The 21,343-nt window shown below is 36.9% G+C and overlaps 1 protein-coding gene across 1 annotated transcript in view; it reads right to left on the bottom strand.

The window, feature by feature from the left end:
* Positions 1–21,343, bottom strand: part of COG5 (component of oligomeric golgi complex 5) — a 238,304-nt gene that overhangs the window by 31,795 nt on the left and 185,166 nt on the right. The window contains exons 15-17 of the mRNA XM_056118161.1: positions 9,368–9,478; positions 7,143–7,205; positions 1,817–1,920 (exon numbers count right to left, since the gene is read on the bottom strand). Of these exons, the coding sequence (XP_055974136.1) occupies positions 1,817–1,920; positions 7,143–7,205; positions 9,368–9,478 (278 nt within the window). The remainder of the gene's footprint in view (positions 1–1,816; positions 1,921–7,142; positions 7,206–9,367; positions 9,479–21,343) is intronic.

Genomic DNA, 21,343 nt, shown 5'->3' with positions numbered 1-21,343 from the left:
TATTTTACTTATTTTTTTAAATTGAATCACTGTGAGATACACAGTTACAGAGCTGTTCAAGGTTGGGTTTCAGTCATACAATATTCCAACACACATCACTCTATACCAGTACACATTTCCCACCACCAATGTCCCTAGTTTCCCTTCTACCACCCCATCCCAGCCTGCCATAGAGGCTCTTTCTCTTTCTCTCTCTCTCTCTCTCTCTCTCTCTCTCTCTCTCTCTCTCTCTCTCTCTCTCTCTCTCTCCCCCCGCCCCCCACCATTGGGGTCTGCAATACAGATACTGAGAGGTTATCATGTCTGTTCCTTTACCAATTTCAGCACACAGTTCTTATCCAGAGTGATCATTTCCAATTATCAGTGTCATAGTGGTCCCCCACACCTTTTTTTTTTAAAAAAAAAAAAGATTCATCTCCTTCCATACACTGGTAACAAAATATCTTACAGTTCTATCTCCAAAAAGTATGTAACATACTTTCCTATAAAATTCTTCTGTGTTTCATATCATTATAAATAATACACTGACTTCCCCCCACACTGAAAAGCTATTCTTTAAGACAAAAACAGTAAATAAATGCATCTTATTTGAGAAAAATTTTATCTTGTAAATAAAATGAAAACTTTTTAAAAAGGAAAGGTTTGTTATATAATCACATAATTTCCTCCCCCCCACCCCCAGTGGCTAGAAAATTAAAGTAGAAGTGCTCTTCAACAGCATGAATATAAAAAGAAGGGCTATTCATAATTAACAATCCACCTACAACTAACTCTGAAATAGGAACATAAACTATATAGCTCCATGTTAATATCTAAATGTTTGGCTCAAGATCATAGTTATGTTCTTGTTGCTATTTTAGGACCACTGGTTAGTTGTGCTTAGGGCTAAGTCTTAGCAAGGTACACAGGGAACTGTGTGGTGGTCAGGACTGAACCAGCTTTCCTGTAAGTGTTGATCTATCATCCTGGTGCCACATTTCAGATTTATTTATTTGGGTTTTGAGGGCACGCCCAGCAGTGCTCAGGGCTTCCTCCTGGCTCTGTGCTTAGGATCACTCATGGTAGTACTTGGGGAAATGAAGTGTTGGGGGTCAAAACAGGGTCATGCAAATCAAGCACTTTACCATTGTAAAGTGCTTTACCTATATCTCCGCCCCATTTTTATCTTTTACATCACTGTATGTCTATGTAAACACTTATTCTAATTTCCCCATAAATGGTTTTCTAATACATTGAACCAAAACCATTTTGCTTTCTTAATTTGGTTCTGGGGCCGTATCTGGCAGTTGTTAGGGCTTATTCCTGGCTTTTTGCTCAGAGAGCACTCCTGAGGGTGCTCAGGGGACCAGATGTGGTACTGGGGATCAATCCAGGGTTGGCTGCATGACAGGCAAGCATCTTAGTCACTGGACTACCTCTCTGACCCCTTGTGCTCAATTTAATAGAATTCAATACACAGCTACTTTACATAGAAACTGTGCCCGGCTAGAGACTGCATAGAGAGTATTTATGAGAAGTGAAGGAAAAGATCAGATTAGAAAGGGGAGACATACAAGCTACTAAATTTCCTAAAGTGTCAAGGCAAATCTCATAATCTCTAATGGATTCGATGTTTCAATGACAAGATAGAAATAAAAGCAAGGTTGGAAAATTTTTTAATTCACTAATGGCACTCACAGTGGATTAAGCAGGATAACAGTGGAGGTCATCTCTGAGACAAGAGAAAAAAGACCCTAGGTGACAGGAGACGCAGGGAGGTAGGGATGGAAAGCAAATTTAATACGAGGTAAGGAAAATTTTGATTGTAAGTTATTACCCTGAAAAGTCTTCTTGATGCATGGTGATGATTATGGCCTCAATAGCATCTCCCACCGAAGTTAGTAAGGGCTGCACCGCATTCCCCATAAGAACATGTATTGTCTGAAAAGAAAAAAAAAGAAGTAGAGGCCAAATCAAAGACTAACAAAAAGAAACCAGATATGTGCCAAGCATTTTAACTAATAGTTTTCTTACGCAATTAAGTGGAGAGAGTTTAGCCATAACTCAATAGCAGTCAGCTTTAACTACTGTCAGTAATGAATTGCAAATACTAAAATGTGGTGCAGAGGCACTCAAAAACTGCAACTCTCCGAGTCCTTTCATATATCAAAACATTTTTGTCATGGTCCCTTGGAAAAGAAGATGAGAGGCGCATCACTTATGAAATATAGATCAAATAAATGAAGTAGGCAAGAACAAAAAGCAAGTCTGTAGGGACCGGAGCAACAGTATAGCAGGCAGGGTGTTTGCCGTGCACACAGCATGACATGGGTTTGATCCCGGACACTCAATATGATTCCCCTAGCACACCTGAAGTGATCACTGACTGTGGAGCAAAGAATAAGCCCTGAGTACCACTGGATGTGGCCCAAAAACAAACAAACAAAAAAGTCTGTACAAATTAGAGTATCATATGCTTTTAAGCTAGATTGAATATAAAAAATATCCTGGTGATTCCTATAGTACTGGAAAGTTAGGCACTCTATCAATCAGGCTTCCATTTAGAGCTTACAACCGTGACTCTCAACCAGGGCCAATCTGCTTCAATTAACAGGATGGAGGTAGGGGAGGGGATCTGTAGCAGCGGTAGAGGATAGACGTGACAGCACATTCCCCTACAACAAAGATGCCCCAGTGCTGTTAATGTTAAGAAACTGTTCCACAGTGGAGTAAGATTACTGGTTAGGTCATATCAGATTTTAGGCCTTCGTTGCGGGTTTTTTAATGTGAAAATATTGATGGGCTTCAGTAGACACTGAAAACCTAAAATCTAAATACACTTTGTATGTCTCAATGACGATGACATATAGTGAGGAGGAAAGGCTTGGCCTGTTTAAGCAACTGAAAGCAATGAGAAAGGGTTAAGGAGCTCCATTCATTAAATTCCCAAATGTCATCTCCAGCTGTTAAATCTCATAACTCCATACCATTTAGGAAGATAGAGAAGGAAGATAGGGAGAGAGGGAGAGAGAGCGAGAGCAAGCAAGAGAACAAGGGAGAGACAGAGACAGAGACACAGAGAAACAGAGAGACAGAGAGACAAAGAGAGAGACATAGAGAGAGAGAGGAGAGAGGGAAGGGCTTGGAAAGGCATCTGTTAAAGGCACCGGGGCCTAGGAAAGCTGATGTATTTTGGCAGAACTGCAAAGCACTGACTCCAGAGTGAGGTACCTGCATATTATGCAAAGCAAGAGAGGCAACAGATGTACTCTGTGTAGGCTGCTAAGGAGTTGGAAATTTCCCAAAGAAACTAGGAAACAAAAAATAAAAAAATTAAAGACTTGAATTTAGGAAAAATCAAAACCAAAAAATCAAAAATCAGACTGGATAAACTAAGAATAAATCCAGAAGAGCAGCATAATAGCACAGATTCAAAACAGTGAAGGTCTGGACCCAGCAAGAATCAGAAACAGACAGGTTAGAGGCTTTTAACCGTCTATTGGCTTGACTTGGTAATTGGATCTGAGATGATTAGAGTAGAAAGATAGTAATAGTAAAATTATATTTTTATTTGATAATTTGGTGACTTTATTAACTGAATAGCTTATGCAGAAGCATTAGGCTGGTCTGGGGCTAGAAAGAGAAAATAAGTTCAGTTTTAGACATGAATGTGAAGGGTCAATGGGAAATCTACATAGGGTTATTGAGTAGGTTATGCATTCTTTAAATCTGCTTTTGTTTGACCATTTTATCTATTAACAAGTCAGTATAAACATAATAACCCCCTCAACTAGTGTATATCAGTCACAGGAGAGCTTGGCCAAGTGGCCCATCAACCCATACAAGTAGCCATAGCCTCAGAGAGGGGTAACATTTTGAACACTCAGTTTGAATTTACTATGGAGGTCTACATAAAAATGCCACCAATGAAATGATGTGTGCCTTCAGAGGCAGGACCCCTGAAGAGCTTCATAGAGAAGTAACTTTAAATCCCAAGTTTCTATTTAGGCAAAGCAATTCTTGAGTAAAAAATGCAATACACCATTTGGGGAAAACAATTTATTTTTCATTACATGAGACACCTGAAAATGATGTTTTTAATATGACATGCTTATTTACAAATGCTGAGGGATCACTATTTACAACAGTATCAAAGTTGGTGTTTTAGAGTTGCCACAGTGCTACACCAATCTCTCCACCATCACCCACAGGCCCTTCCTCACCAGATCCCCACTTAGCCATCTCTCCCATCCACAGACCACCCCAACCCCCTTTAGCAATCTAATGTTTGAGTGTCTTTGGATTGCATCGGCACGTTTTAACTAGATTTGGTAGTATTTGACTTTCCAAAGATGATTAAAGCCCAAAGAGCCCTTAAGAGGCCAGAGGATGACTAGAAATGTAAAGGCTAAAAGCTATTTTCCAGACAAGCAGAAGAGGGGCTGGAGAGATGTACAGGGGATAAGGTGCTCGCCTGACATGTACACAGCCAATGGAGGACCACAGAACTGGACATGGTCTCCCTAACACAGCCAGGAGTGATCCCTGGCCTGAGCCCTATTTCTAAACAGCCAATGTGTCAACGTAGAAATCACAAATCACTTCAAACTAAATTAAGATTTTTAAAAAGCACAATATACCCATATTCAAGTACTTAGAAAATTACAACTTTTTTAAAGGGGGCCTTCCTGGAAATTCTCAGCCAACCTGGATGGGCATTAAATACAAATACCCCCAGACTTGGGGATGCTCAGCCCCTGCAGTTCTGGGGATGACCAACTCCCCCTCCCCCCATCAGCAGTGTTCAGGGCCCTCCAGGGTCATATACCCAGAGATGCCTGGGAGCCATGTGATGCCAGGGATCCAACCAGGATTGGTTGGGATTAAGAAATGCTCTATATCTTGATGTGTTGTTGCAGTGACAGGAAAATTAGAAATATGAGTAGGTAACCAGGGAAGTTACCGGAGGCAGGAGCAGCTGGTTCTGGGATCTGGGCAGAGATGAACAGGTCAAAAATCATAAAACTGACCACAATAGAGCAGAATTTGGCATCTACCCAAACCCACCTGTTACCTAGGCAGAAAGGGGAGCAGGGCCATCGAAACAATTAGTCAGTTAATGAATTTGCATGACTTAACACAGGTTTTGAAGGACCATCTAATGAAAGCTTGCCATAAGTGTATATGGGGCAGAGAGCAGTTAGGATAGAGAAGGCACCAGTATGACAATAATGGTTAAAAATGATCACTCTGCACAAGAACTTAGAGTGAAAAATGGGTAAAGGGATACACATGATAACTTTTCAGTATCTGTATTGCAAACCATAATGCTCTTTTCTTTCGGGAAAGAGAGAAGGGAGAGAGGGAGAGAGAAAAAAAAATGCTTTCCACAGAGGTAGATGGGGGTGTAGGAAGGGGTTGTCAGGAGGGAAACTGGGCATGTGGTGGTGGGAAATGTATACTGGTGAAGGGATGGGGGTTGGAACGTTGTTTAACTGAAACCAAATCATGAACATACTTGTAACTGTGTATCTCACTGTGATTAAAAATAAATAAATAAATAAGTAAATAAATAAAGACAGACAGACCTGTCACTGTCCTCCCGTTGTTCACTGATTTGCTTGAGCAGGCCCAGTAACATTGTGAGACTTGTTACTGTGTTTGGCATATTGAATACGTCACAGGTAGCTTGCCAGGCTTTGCTGTGCGGGCAAGATAGTCTCGGTAACTTGCCGGGCTCTCCGAGAGGGTCGGAGGAATTGAACTCGGGTCAGCCATGCTGGCCGCATGCAAGGCAAATGCCCTACCCACTGTGCAGACCACCTAAGAAAAATCTCTAACTAACCTCACACTTAAAATAATAAATTCCTGCACATTTCTCCCTAACTGGAACAAGACACAAAGGTCCACTCTCATCAGTTGTATCCGACTGTATTCAACACTGTCAACAAAACAAATCACCAAAAATATAGGCATAAAAATCAGAAAGGAAAAAACCCTTGTATATAATTTTAAAAGTTCACATATTATGTAGGGAATTACAAAGTAAAGTGTATTTTCTTTTCTTTTCTGCTTTTCAAATGGTGCTGGGGATGGAACCCAGGCACATGATCTCCCCAGCATCCTACCTCCCTGTCCCTAACTGGTATTTCTTACTGTGAAAGGGGATTAGAAATATCTGATAGGCAGTGCTGGAAAATAAGGAAAAACTGGAACTAGATTACAACCAGTCCTTATTTGATATTGTATATCACTGGTAAGCATCAGATGTGAAATAAATCCTATCTCTTCTATTAAGAATAAATAATTTGCTTGTTTTTTAGTTACATGCTATCAACTACATATGGCTCTGATATTAGATTTTTAAATTAAAGAAAATAGGTATTTTGTTTATTGGTTTTGTTTTTGGCTGTTCAGGACTTACTCTGAGTTCTGCATTGAGGGATCTCTCCTGGTGGCACCCAGGACTGATAGGGAATCTGGGATCAAATTCAGGTTAGACACATGCTGGTCAAACTAACTCCCTACGTGCTATACTCTCCTTTTGGCCTGAATCTCATACCATTATATTTTTATCACACTTTCTTAGTATTAAAAAGTGCCCATTATTTACTACTATACAGAAACTGGAAATATTTCTAGTTTCACAGTACAGGGCTTCTACACCATTATGAAAGCTTAGCAACTTTGGCATTTTCAGTATTTGGGGTCTGATAATTCTTTACTGTGGGGTTCTGGCCTACACAAAACTGATTTTTAACAGCAAAACTTTAGCACCAGTAGCATCTGCTCCTTTTCATGACAGTAAAAAGCAGGTGCTGTTAAACATCCCCAGGGGGGCAAAATCAGTCTCGAGGAGAAAAGCTGCTTTGCTGGTAAAAACACAAGGCCATTGAGCCCTGTGACAGAGGCTCCTGTTTCTGTGTACTCACCACGTTCTGTGGAACACAATCTGTAGACACCAACAGGGTCTATTTTTAAATTCTAGAAACCATAAACACACATGTGTGCTCTCTCTTCGGGCTAATTACCAACATGCTACTTTTAGTATACCTCGAGGATTTTAAATTATTTTAAAAACATGACATCTCCCACTCAGTCAAACAAATTATTTTTAAAATCCAGTTCATCTGTAGAGCCAAAAATTAATTTTATTTTTTTACCTTCAGGGCTGAAATTATAGTCTGCTCAGCTGCTGGTGGAAAGGAGCTCTGACTGGAAATCACCTAGAACAAGATTTTGACCCAGTTAGAGTTTGACATAAGTCATTTATTTTTACAACTACTAATTTCAATCCTAATACAAAAAAGCCGATTGCATATTCCACATATAAACTGACATTACATGCTTCAAAAATATCATAAGTATTTAATGTATGTTAAAAAATAGCTTCATAGTTAAGCTAGAAAACTTTAAATAATCAAGGCAGAAAGAATTTTAAATTCTTAATTTAAAAGGTTAGTCTAAAATTGTATTATTTATTTATTCCTTCTAAATAGAAATAACAAACATTCACTTTTATTTAGGCTGACCAAATTTTCTCTTAAGATACAAATATAAATCATTTCCCTTAGCACAGTTTTACAAATCAGTATGAACATCATGAAAATTCTGAAAGTACCAGTAAAGACACTGCAATCAGGGTGAACTATATACTCTTTCATTGTTTTTGTGCTTTAGAGCAATAAAATAAAATTTAAATATATAATTCATTTTATTGATCTAACTTTTTTTCTGGGGGGTTGGGGGGCAGGGCAGTGGACACACTGGTGGAGCTCAGGGGTTCCTCCTGGCTCTGCACTCAGGAATTATTCCTGGCAATGCTCAGGGAACCAAATGGGATGCCAAGGATGAAACCCGGGTCGGTCATGTGCAAGGCATATATGCTTCCCACAGTACTATTTTTCTGGCCCTTATTGATTTACTTTTGTTTGTTATATAATCCTCTGAAATTTAACTGCTAATAAACCTTTAAAATATATTTTGTCGGGGGCTAGAGCAACAGCACAGCGGGTAGGGCATTTGCACGTGGCCGACCCGGGTTAAATTCCCAGCATCCCATATGGTCCCCTGAGCACCAAGAGTAACCCCTGTACATTGCCAGGTATGGCCCAAAAAGCAAAAAAAAAAAAAAATATATATATATATATATATGTATATATACATATATATATTGTCTAAGATATGAAGTACCTGCCTTTGGAAATCTGTTGGTTAAAGAACTGATAAATATTATAAATAAAAAAGAAATTTTAAGGAAATAAGTAATAGTCACTTATAATTACTCGAGAATTCACTTTAATAGCTTAAAGCTCTTAGTAGAAGGAAAGGTTTTTAGAATGTCACCAAACCTTTAGTTTCTTTTAATTCTTCTGAATTTTATCTTACTACTTACTATTTTGAAAATGACTTCAAGTAAACAAAAATGAGTCAACAGTCAAAGACGAGGTACAAACTTTGCTGCCCTAGTAATTATGAATATAGATCATCACAGGTAGAATCTAGGAAGGCAAATATTTAGCCATATTTTAAAAATGCATCAGTAGAACATGTTAAAAAATAATATATAATACATGAAAGTAGTCATCAGTTATTTTATCATAAGAATTCACTGTTTTCAGGGTCTCAAGAGATAGTACAGCATATAGAGTACGTGCCTTGCAAACAGCTGTCCCGGGTTCAGTCCCTCACATCCCTATGGGTTCCCCAAACCTCTGACTGCAAAGCTAAGAATAAGACTGAAGCAATGTAGGGTATGGCCCAGAAACAAAACAATAACAAAAAATTCACCATAACAGAGTTCCCCCTAACTTTTCAGAGCACAGCTACCTACCATCTTTTTGACAAGGTAGGAGGCTTAAAAATTCTTATTTTGTCATTAGCTTTGCTAAAATTTACTACCACCCACAGTGATATCAAATTAGGTTTTTAAATAGGTTTAAAATTAAATAGCTTGTTCAACAGATTCAGTTATAACAAAAAATTTGAGAAACTAAAGTTCATATGTTTTAATTGAATTTTTTTGCTTTCTGGGTCACACCCGGCAATGCACAGGGGTCACTCTTGGCTCTGAACTCAGGAATTACTCCTGGTAGTGCATGGGGAACCATATGGGATGTTGGAGATCGAACCCGGGTTGGCTATGTACAAGGAAAAAGCCCTGCCAGTTGTACTATCGCTCCAGTCCCAGTTCATGTGTTTTAAAACAAAGCTATAAACAAAAAGTACACAAATAAAAGTAAGAATCAAAGACTTTAAAGAGTTAATTTCTTGGCGTATTTTATGATAACTATATTCTATTTTTAAAAAAAATTAAGCAATTCACAAATTGTAGGAAGAACCCAAAATAAAGTCAAAAGAACCCAATTAATATAAAGACAAAGACTACCTTTGTCACTGATTGGTGCAACTTAAACAGTGAATTGACGACTGCTACATTTCTTCTTTGCCCTTCTGTAAGAGGCCCAATCACCTGACTTGCATCTCCTTGTGTGCAGAGCTGTAAGAAATGCAACATAAAAATGAGTTACTAAGATGACATTTCATAAAGAAGTGGAAGACTTTCAAGCCATCCTGTCAGAAAGAATGCTGAATGAATATACTCAGGTCAAAGCTAAACTTTGGTCATTAGTCCCAGCCAAGAACCTCTGCAAAGATAACACTAAAAGGGACTGGAAAGATAGTAGTACGGGGGTAAGGCTGTAAGTATCTTGCCAGCAGTCAAGCTCAGTTTGAATTCCAGCACTGCAAATGCTCTAAGCACCATTGTGTGTATCTCAAAACCAAACCAAAACAAAAAGAGGATAATACCCAGGATGCAAAAAAAAGGGCGACTCATCTTTCAAAGGAAGAGCACTGTAGCACTGTAGCACGGTCCTTCCGTTGTTCATCGATTTGCTCGAGCGGGCACCAATAACATCTCACAACAAATTGTGAGACTTATTGTTACTGTGTTTGGCATATTGAATACGTCACGGCAAGCCTGCCAGGCTTTGCCGTGTGGGCTGAAGGGCATTCTCCATTAACACTTTTTTAGCTGATAGACTCCTGAGGCAGGTGTGGCCCAGAAACCCACTGTGTGCTATAATATTGATACATTTTCTACATGGTATTCCTAGGAAATTCTTTCTAAAAATTACCAAAGACCTATTTTTAAAAATTCAGAATAACCCATTAAAAAAGGAGGAAGTTATGGATAAATCTGCATCCTGTACATCTGACAGCATTTTCCATTTTATTTAATATGCAAGTGGAATGGACTTTCATACAGAAATACCTCTGCTATTCTATATGTGGATGATCAATAAAAGTGACATGAAGAACTTTCTATTCCTAACCTTTAACTTACTTCTAAAATAGAGTTTTTAGGACCAGAACAATAGTATAGCAGGTAGAGTGTTTGCTTTTCACTTGGCCAACATGGGTTCAATTGCTGGCATCCCATATGGTCTCCCGAGCATTGCCAGGAGTAATTCCTGAGTGTAGAGACAGGAGTAATTGCTGAGCAATGCTGGGGTGTGATCCAAAAAGCCACCAAAAAATTATTAAAATAAATAAAACATGGGTTTCTTCAGGGAAGAGGACATGTAATGCTTTGCTGACGTATTCAAAAATCACTATTAAAAAATCTACATAAAAGTCTACATAAAAATCACTATTAAAAAATCTACATAAAAGTCTTCTCACACTGACCATATTCGAATCCATCTTCTAGAGCTACTATATATATAGTTTATTTTGGGACCACAAAGCCCAGTGCTCAGAGATTACTCCTTCTCTGAGCTCAGGGATCTTTCCTGGCAGTGATCAGGAAACCATATGGGGTGTACTATCACTCCAGCACCAAGCACCATGACATTTTAATGGTAAACTAAATTTGAGGAGGATAAATAAACATGATAAAAGCAACTGTGAATATGAATGCAGGTCTCAAACATGAAAAATTAGACTTCAAAGAGTTGAGTCAACTTCTTTCCTTTGTTACAGGGAGCCAAATAAAATACAAGAGAAACAGTAATTTTCTTTTTATTCTCCTTTGATAAACATATACTTTCAAAATTAAACCCAATACTCACTTTACCAATCACTACTCACAGTAATACAATTTTAAAAATTTACCTACTTGTGTGTATGTGTGTATGTGTCTGGTGCCAGAGGCTGAATAAAGGGCACACCACTGAGCTACATCCCTAGCCCTAAAATAAAAATTTGAATCACTAAAATTATAATTAAAGAGAATAATCTCTCATTAAGATGGCAAACTATGATGATGACTGTTATGCTTACCAGAAGGCTTCTGACACCAGGTTAAATAACTCTAATTAATTTGCCTTTATTCAAAGACACAGAGTCATCAACCTGCAATTGAGTTGTGTTCTAAAATGGTAATTTATAAGCTGGCACTTTGTAAAAGCCATATTTTTCCTTTATAAAATGTTAAAATGATTAGATTTATTAGACTTCCAGATTCATTTTCCCACACAATACAGTTCAATCTATAATGTGGTGAGTAGCTTGAGATCCCAAGAGGTAGCAGAAAAGGGGTTCTGTCCTTTGGTGGGGATGGATGGAGGAAAGTTACTGAATAAACTACTTTGGCATGAAGTAGCAATGGTCAGTGGAACCCGTGGTTATGGTGCATATTGGGGGTCAAATGTTAAACATATTTAAAGTTATAATTTCTAGTCAAAAGTAAAAAACTGATATTACATTAAACTAAAAGGGCTCTGTACAGTAAAGGAAATGATCAGTATAATAAAAGGCCATCCCACTGACTGAGGAAAAAAGATTTCATGTATCATACATACCTGGAGGTGTGGCTCGCAATTCTCATCCCTAACACTACACTGAACTGTGATCCCAAGAGCCACAAGTCTGTGACCCCCAGTGGCCCATAAACAAGTGTTTGAGCCCCAGAGGATCTCGCCCGAACGGCAGGGCCTGGCAAGCTCCCCGTGACGTATTCGATATGCCAGACACAGTAACAACAAAGTCTCCAATGGAGACGTTACTGGGCCCGCTCGAGCAAATCGATGAACAACGGGAGGACAGTGACAGTGACAGTATAATGTTATTTAAACTAAAGTGCATTTAAATAAAAATGTAATGGTCAAAGCAAAAAAGAAAAAAAAAACAACTAAGAATAGATTTGCTATATTATCCTGTCATCCCATTGCTGTGTATTTATCCAAATAATATGAAAGCAATGACTGAAAAAATGCATTTTTATCTGTCATTTAATCTTACATAAATGTATTTAAGGAGTAAGCTTTTTGCTAGCAAAGGTCAGAGATATTTTATTGCAGAGAACTGATAGTATTCTTGGTGTTTGAAACTATAAAAGGCACACCGAAATCACAGATAATAGCAAGCATTGGCCAAATGTGGAGAAACTGCAACCCTTGTACAGTGCTGTTGAGAAGTAAAATGAAGAAGCTACTTTGGAAAACAGTCTGGGCATTCATCCAAAGTAAACACGGAGTGATTTATACCCAGCAATTCAACTTCATGTTAATAAATAAGAGATATAAAAACACATTTATACAAGAACTCTTACACAAATTTTCAAAGCTGTATAATTTCATAGCATAATAGACCCCAAATGGAAATAACCCAACTGTCAACCAACTAATGAATAGAGAAAATTCCACACAATGAAACATTACCCAGAAGAAATAAAAAAAAAAAACAGGGTGTCTGATAAAGGGAGGATGAAACTCTATAACTGATATATGTTATAACATTAAGGCGCTCTGAAAACATTCTAAGTAAAAGAAGTCACAAAACGCCCTGTGACTAATGACTGCATTTATGTGAAATCTCCATAATAATAAAGTCCATAGAGACAACCAAGAGATTAGAGACTGAACGTAAGGGAAAGAGTGGTACAGGAGCAACTACTAATGGGCAAGTTTCTTGTTGGGTGATGAAATGATCTAAATTTAATTGTGAACATACTAAAACCCACTGGAGTGTACATACTGAATAGGTGAATTATATTTTTATAAAGCTATTTTTTAAATGTAAATAAAGAACAATTACCAAACTTCAAGAGTTATGGATGCCCTAAGAGTCTTGTGAAAAAAGTTTCAAGTTAGGTAATGAAACACCTTCTAGTTTCTTATTTCTCAGTATGGCTTTAGCATTCAGGGTGTTTTATGGCTCCATACAAACTTCATAGTAATTATTATTGGGGGGCACACCCAGCAGTGCTCAGGGATTACTCCTGGTTCTGTGCTCAAGGCTCACTTCTGCCAAGCTTAGAAGACCATAGGAGGCACCAGGGATTAAAGCGGGGTTGGTCACGTACAAGGCAAGTACCTTACCTGCTAACAGTCCAGCCCCCACAAACTTTAATACTGACTCTTCTAAGTCCCTGACGAATGTCATTTGAATTTGGATGGGGATTATGCTGTATCTATAGAAAAATTTAAGTAGGCTAAATTGATGACATTAATTCTTTCAATACATGAACATGGAATATTTTTCCACTTTCCAAAGGATTTTCTTTCTTAAGTAACTTACAAATATGCGTGCTACATCAGATATTTTTTTTAATTGAATCCTAGGTACTTAATGTTTTGGGGCATCATTTTGAATGGAGTAGACCCTTCCTTTGATTGCTTTTTCTTTAGTTCATTATTTGCATACAGGAATGTGACAGATTTTTGTGTGTTAACTCGGTAGCTGGCTAATTTGCTGTATTGTTTTACTGTTTCTAGGAGCCTTGGTGTGTGTGTGTATGTGTGTGTGTGTGTGTGTGTGTGTGTGTGTGTACTCTATAGTGTTCTATGTATATTAACATGTCATCTAAAATAGTGAAATTCTGACTTCCTTTTTTCCAATTTGGAAAATTGGATTTCCTTTTCTTGCCTGACTGCTGTTCCTAGGATTTCTAAAATCAAACTGAATAAAAGTGGAAACATTGGAAATCCTTCAGTAAGGTTTTTTTTAAAAGTAAAAGATACTCATTAGATGTTTGTTGAATAAGATTGAAGGGCCAGAGTAATAGCTTTCCATGATTACTATTTCAAAGCCCACCATATTTGACCATAATAGTATCATATGGAGACAGAAAACATAACTCTATTAAGCATCAGGAGCTCAAAAGCTAGAGAGGTAAGTACAGTAAGAAATTCAATATTCAAAGTCATGAGAAATGTACCAACTGGTGAACACAGGAGAGTTCCATTAGTTTTAAAATTTCTATCCCCCACCCCTACCCCCTCTCTCACACACAGAATTCAATGGCTAAATGAATTCCTAATATGATTTAAACGTTTCCTATCTGCAAATGAAAAGACATATTATTCATTTTTATGCTTAACTATCTGGTGAAGAAAATACTTTTTCAGAAATTGGAATGCTATGCATCTGCTCAAACAGGAACAGAACATGAACTCAATGCATGAGAAACTCACTGAGGCAGAATTCCTAAAACAATGATAAGGTGGTTAACATGAAGAATGCTTTTACATAATTATTAATTTGCAGGTGAAGTGATCAAGCTGTCCCAAACATCAGAGTTGATGGCTAGAAGTAAAAGTAATGTAACTAACAACTCAAGGTATAAATGGAAAGTTAAGTTGCTTTCCAGTTATTATGAAAATGTCACTAGTGCTTTTCTGTAATTTCACTTGTGAAGAACATGGTAAGACTATAAAGCAACTCTTCCTACAAGCACTTGCTTGTAATTGTAACTACTTCTCTGCAAGCATACATAAAATAAATGAGAAAAAAACCTAGAATTTCATGAACTTATAGTACAACAATGTGAAATGCATATTGATCTAACATGTTTCCTTGAATGAAAACATGGCAAAAGAGTTTTATACTTAAATTAGATCCTTTTAATTGTGTGGCCAATGTACCTTTGATTTAAAGCAGATCCTGACAGTTGGTGCCAGCTACTGCTTTAAGAAAAAAAATCATAATTTATTAAGATAACATTAAATCAGAGGGCTGGAGTGATAGCACAGTGGTAGGGCATTTGCCTTGCACACAGCCGGCCTGGCTGAGCCAGGCTCGATTCCTTCACCCCTGCCCCTCTCAGAGAGCCCAGCAAGCTACCAAGAGTATCTCGCCCTCACGGCAGAGCCTGGCAAGCTACCTGTGATGTATTCGATATGCCGAACACAGTAACAAGTCTCAAAATGGAGACGTTATTGGGCCCGCTCAAGCAAATCAATGAAAAATGGGAGGACAGTTGTTTGTTTGTTTTTAAATCAGATATTTTAAAAAAAAACTTTAAAATTATGATATATCTTTAGATGTAATCATATGTTTATTTTTATCGAAGTTTATTTTATCAAATGTTTGCATTACAATATAAAACTAACTGTATTTACTTATATTCAGAGTCACCAGGTGGTACTCAGGGGGCCTCTCTTGGTCCTGTGATCAGAAGTCGCTCCCATGTGTTGATGAGAATTGAACTAAGGTTGGCTGCACAGAATTTAAGTGTCTTAACACCCATATTATCCCTCTGGTCCTACAAAACTAACTTTAATGTAAAACTAAAATTGACAAAATCTTTACATCCAATACATGCATTCTATCCTATTCTGTGACTCACAAGAAAAAACACAAAGAATTATGAGTTGAAAATGTTCATGAAAATTTTAATGTAAAGAAGAAAGGGCACTCTCTGACTGTCACACACCCTCTCACATATGCAGACGACATTAGCAGCCAGCCAGGCCAGTCTGGTCCTGTGATGGTCTCACTCCGTCTCACATATGCAGAAGACATTAGTGGCCAGACTGGCGAGTCTCCTCCCGTGATGGTCTCACTCTTGTCAGCTTAGACCTGACCCAGGAGATGAAACTTATTTGAAGTCCCTACTGTATGTTGTATCAGTTTTACTAGATACTGGGGATAATGATGCAAAGTGTATTCCATGACCGATCTAATGTTTTCCAGGTCAAGAGATGCTAATGAGCAATATATTCAAGAGCTTCAAAACTGCTGCATCCTTTATATTCCACTATTAAAATATACTGTAATGAAATATTTAGTGTTACATGCACAAAGAGGCTATTAAAAAACAGAGTAACTGGAAAGCTACACACATCTAAGAACTAGAGAGGAATGGTAATATCAGGCAATCCACATAGTGAAGTGAAAGTGAAGATGCTTATGTGAAGCATACTTGTCTTTACATCAGTTTCTTCTTACATAAAGACAGCAAATATCACCTAAAAATGTTAAAGATTATCAACTAAACCAAAATTAAAATGAAGCATTAAGTGAAGAGGAAGGTTTAGTAAAATACTAATAAAGGGCATTATAGAAATCCATATACTAAACAAAAGTTTATTTATGGAACAATATAAATTGATCATAAGAATAAAACCTATAAAATATTTCCCTTGAAGAATTTATGACAATATGAGAAGATAAATTCCTCTGGTTACTGATTACTGCCCAAAAGAAATTTTGGGGAAAAGCGAATCTTTTTACTCTACTAGTTTCAGAACAGATGAAAAGAATTGAACTTAATATATACATTTGTCACATGCTTTTACCAATGTTTACATGATTCAGGTTAAGAAATAGAAAATTTACAAACTTTTTATGGAGCTTTTTATCAGCCATTTACTCTATAAAAATATAAAACTACATGTATAGTAGTTTTGCTTATCTACAGTCAATTAAATTATCAAACATTTCTAATACTAGATATAGTTGGTGATACACTCAAAATTTTATATAGAATCCAAACTTAGCACTGCAAAATATATGGCAAAATATAGCACGGACAAATCTACAAGTATACACAGCAATTCTCTTTACTCTGGCATGTCAATCTAACTGAACCCTGACAAATGCAACTAATTTTCTTAGGTGCTGAAATGATCATAAATACTTGCAAGAAAATTCTTGTATAGGTTTATATAGCACTTCCCTGGACTCATCAATAAAGTATGTGGAACAAATATGACATAGAAGATAAATTCTGCTTAAACTAACCATTGTACACACTCACTGATTTTGTGTTATTATCCATCTTTGTGCTTTTGGGGTGAATCTGGGGCCACAAGCATGTGTAGCATCTATGGGCTTTACTACTGAGCTACATCCCTGGCCCTACACATTTTTGTTTGAACAGTGACTACATTAGGGCTGAGCACAGATATTTGACTGGTTGCTTCCTCACTCTTTTTTTTTATTCCTCCGCCACTCTCAGAGAGACTGGCAAGCTATTGAGACTATCTCGCCCACATGGCAAAGCCTGGCAAGCTACCTGTGACGTATTCAATGTGCCAAACACAATAACAACAAGTCTCAAAATGGAGACATTACTGGGCCCGCTCGAGCAAATCGATGAACAATGGGAGGACAGTGTTTGTTGTTTTGTTGCTTCCTCACTCACCAAACACTCTTAGATGAAAATAGCTTTGGAAATTTTTTGTTTTCTTTTTCTTTAAGTTTTATGAATCCTCTTTTCCTAAGATTTTAGCAGGTTTTTTTTCCTACTTTCCCTCTTTTTGGTCTAAATTGCTGTAAGGTGGAAAATAAGAGGACTAACCACATTAAAGTTAGGAGATGATGCTAAGAATTAAGTACAGTTTAATGTATCAAAAGGGTATCTCAGTTCTAGTGGTTCAGAGGATGTCTGCGTTTCATCCCTTGCCTTTATATTTCAAAGTATTAAATTGGTCAATTCATTTGACTATCTGATTTTTTTAAAGGTGCTACTACAATTTGTGATGTTTTGTTCTGGAGCCCCTCCCAACTTACTCCTGGCTGTGTTCAGGGAACACTCCTGGCGGGGCTCAGAGGACCATATGGGGTGCTAGAGATAGAATCTGGGTTGGCCACATGCAAGGCTGCACCAGCTCTCTAGCCGCATACAATCTATTATCGTCCCTAAAAATAAGACACATTAAACCACAGGACAGATTCAATGACTAATGTTACATCTTTACATAAGTCTAGGGCTTCATACAATGGCGTTATCAAAGAGATGACACAGCTTGAGATAGGTCTCCTTCTGGACAGTTAACACAAAAGCTGGAAACAAAATAGAATCTCATTTATACAAGAAAGATGTTCAAGGCAAGCACACAAAAATAAAATAATAGCTTTTTAATTCAAAGCTGTATAATACAGACATCCTATATTCCTATTACAAAACCTTTTCATCAAAATACCTTACTCATTAACCACTTCTAGATCCCTACCATTCCCATCTTTTAAAGTATAAATCCTACATAGGATTTGAGAAATCTAGCGGGAGGGGAAAACATATACAATTTGAAAAGAACTGATCATTTAGAGTTTTTGCTTTATTTTTCTTCAAAGGTCATTATATTTGAAGAACAGATGGAACTTCCACCTACCCATGACACCAATCATTGGCTCCTAAACACTGGCCTTGTTAATTATCTTTATATATTTCAAGGCTACATATTTTTAATTATTTGAAGAAGAAAGAACTGTTTACTGTCAGGTAGGTACTCTTGAGATTTTTTTCATTTCCCAGCAATGAATACTATGACTAATTTCTAAATTAGTAGAAAAGCTTCATAAATACATAAAGAAAAGAGAAGAAGGCCTCTTTGACTTAGGGTAATTTGAGTTTAATACAGACTGAACCTCAGGGCTGGAGTGACAGCACAATGGGTAGGGTGTTTGCCTTGCACGTGGTCGACCTGGCTTCGATTTCCAGCATCCCATATGGTCCCCTGAGCACCACCAGGAGTAATTCCTGAGTGCAGAGCCAGGAGGAACCCCTGTGCATCGCCACGTGTGACCGAAAAAGAAAAAAAAATACAGATTGAACCTCAACCACAGGATTTTAAGAAGATTGTTGTTCATTACTATCAAGGATAGTGAAATGAAAATTCTGTAATTCTACTATTCAGACTAACAAAATTTTCAGAAATCATCAGTTCAATTGTCTACATACTTTTACTCTCACAGATTTAACACAAATTCTAATAAAATTATACCTATAATACTGTATGCATTATTCTTTGTAGTCTAAAATCTTAAGATCTTAAGTCTTTTTTATTACTTAACTCTAACCCAATGAAGCTTTCTCTATATAGTAATCTTAGGATAAGAGTTTATAATGTCAAACCAGAAACAAAGGTTAACTATGTACTTGAGAGCACTGATTATCTAAATAATTCTCAATTTATTAGCAAAACCTGTCATGTCACTTTGTGTCCGTATCTGCCATAAATGACATTAAATCTCTGCAAAGGAATCTCGAGGCAATTCTATACATCATCAGTCTACTGTGGCCTGATAAAACACTGCAACCTTCACGACCTTCCATTCTGGTAGTGGATTTTCTCTCTATAATTCTATTTGTTTTGTTTACATCTAGTTAGTCAACTACTCTTTCACTCATTTTGTGACACCTTTGTCCTATTCGCTAACAATTAAGAATCTCTATTATCTGATGCTAATATAGTTGTATTAGCTTTGATCTAACTAGTATTTGCCTGACATATATTTATCCAATCCTGTATATGTATTTATACATACAGAAAGAGACAGAGGGAGAGAGGGAGTGTGTGTGTGGGGGGGAGAATTATATGGATACCATACCATACAAAACTGAATTTAGGTATTGATGTTTTCCAAGATAAGAAATGTCAGTGGCCTGTTTATTTACTGTGGTCCACTTACTGTGATCATCAATGCCTTTGTAAGTATCATCAATACCAAAGTAAGATAAAACCATCTCACTTTGAACTTTTGTTTTGTGTCATTTTGTTTTTGTTTTGTGCTCTTCTTATTGTGCACATTTTAAATTCTTTTATTAAGTTTTTTTATTAAATTACATTTTGTCATCAATTCATTTAGAATTTATGCATTCTACTTCCATTCTTTCAGTGGTAATCATTGTGAAAAATCACTCAATTGAAGTCAAAGTATATAGAGCTTTATAGTTTCTGAGAAAAATAGATACATTTCAGAATGCTTTTAAATTCATCACCCTTTGAGCTGAGCTGGAGGCACATGTGCCTTGCATATGGAGGAACTGGTTTTGATAAAATAATGGATAAAATATAATTCACTGCTCTTCTCTATTTTAAGCTCTAATGTGAAATTATATTACAGCTATAGTTTTAGTCAGTTATTTCTTATCTTATACAATTAAAGATTATATTTACCTACATATTTCCAACTGTGCTTTCTATTACTTCCTGCATTTCATTCTACCATTTAAGTTAGAGTTCCTCCTTTGGTGTTCAACCTCTAAATGGCTCACCTTGCATTCTGAGTGCTCATTCAAAGCTCTACCTATGACCTGCAAGGACTCGCATGATTTAGAGTTAAAGTCACAATTTCAAAAATATTAGATGTGTTCGAAAGGAATTTTAGGGAATAAGTTTAGTCAGTATCTATTTGGGGGGTTTGGGGCCATACCCAGGAGTACTCAGAGCTTCTTCCTGGATCAGTGCTCAGGTATTCTGTCAGTGCTCAGGGACCATATGTGGTGCTGGGGGATTTCACTGGAGTTGGCCATGTGCCAGGTTTAATGTCTACCAGCTGTACTATCTCTCCTGCACAACAGACAATGGTTTTATGAAAAGATGTTCTATATCACTGATATTCATGGAAATTCAAATCAAAATCACAATGAGTTATCAGCTCACACCCCTTAAACTGACTTATCGAGAGATAGGGAAAACAACTATGCACTGTTAATATCAACTGGTCCTATGGCTACACAAAACAGTACAAAGTTTCCTCAAAATATTAAAATAGACCTATCATATGATTCAGCAATTTCCTTCCTAGATACTTATCTAAGGAAAACAAGTACTATGTTGAAAAGATATCTTTTTCCATGCTTCTTGCAGCAAAATTTAAAATAGCCAAGATAAGGAAACAAATGTCCACAGAGAGATGGATGGATTACAAAATAACAGGGTATTCATTTGAATATTGGCCATTAAAATGAGGAAATTCTACCATTTATGACAATTTGAGAAGGTCTTTGAGAACATTGGGTTAAGTGATATATGTCAGAGAAAGACAGCATATGAATACAATAATCCTAAAATAATATAAGGTAAGAAAAGAAGAAAAAAATGAAGGTTGTGTAAAGAATCAAGAATCTAAGTTATAAACTGCATATTTATGGCTAATACACATATAATCCAACAAAATCTACTGATATGTTTCATCTGCTTGAACATAACAAAAACTCTTTCAAGGGACTTCATAATTTGAGTCTTCTATTTACTTGAATCTTAATAATATGTAATTATTACCATCTAGTATATGGATCAGCATCCAGGTAGTTAACATTTAAATATTCATTAGATAATCTTTTTAAATCTAAAAAAAGCTTGAAATTATGTTTCTTTATCATCATTTAAAGATCACATATATAGAT

Source organism: Sorex fumeus, unplaced genomic scaffold (genome assembly GCF_029834395.1).
Source record: "Sorex fumeus unplaced genomic scaffold, SorFum_2.1 ptg000037l, whole genome shotgun sequence".
Taxonomy (NCBI): domain Eukaryota; kingdom Metazoa; phylum Chordata; class Mammalia; order Eulipotyphla; family Soricidae; genus Sorex; species Sorex fumeus.
The sequence above is the reverse complement of the archived record's forward strand: the minus strand, read 5'-3'. Positions and strand labels throughout refer to the sequence as shown.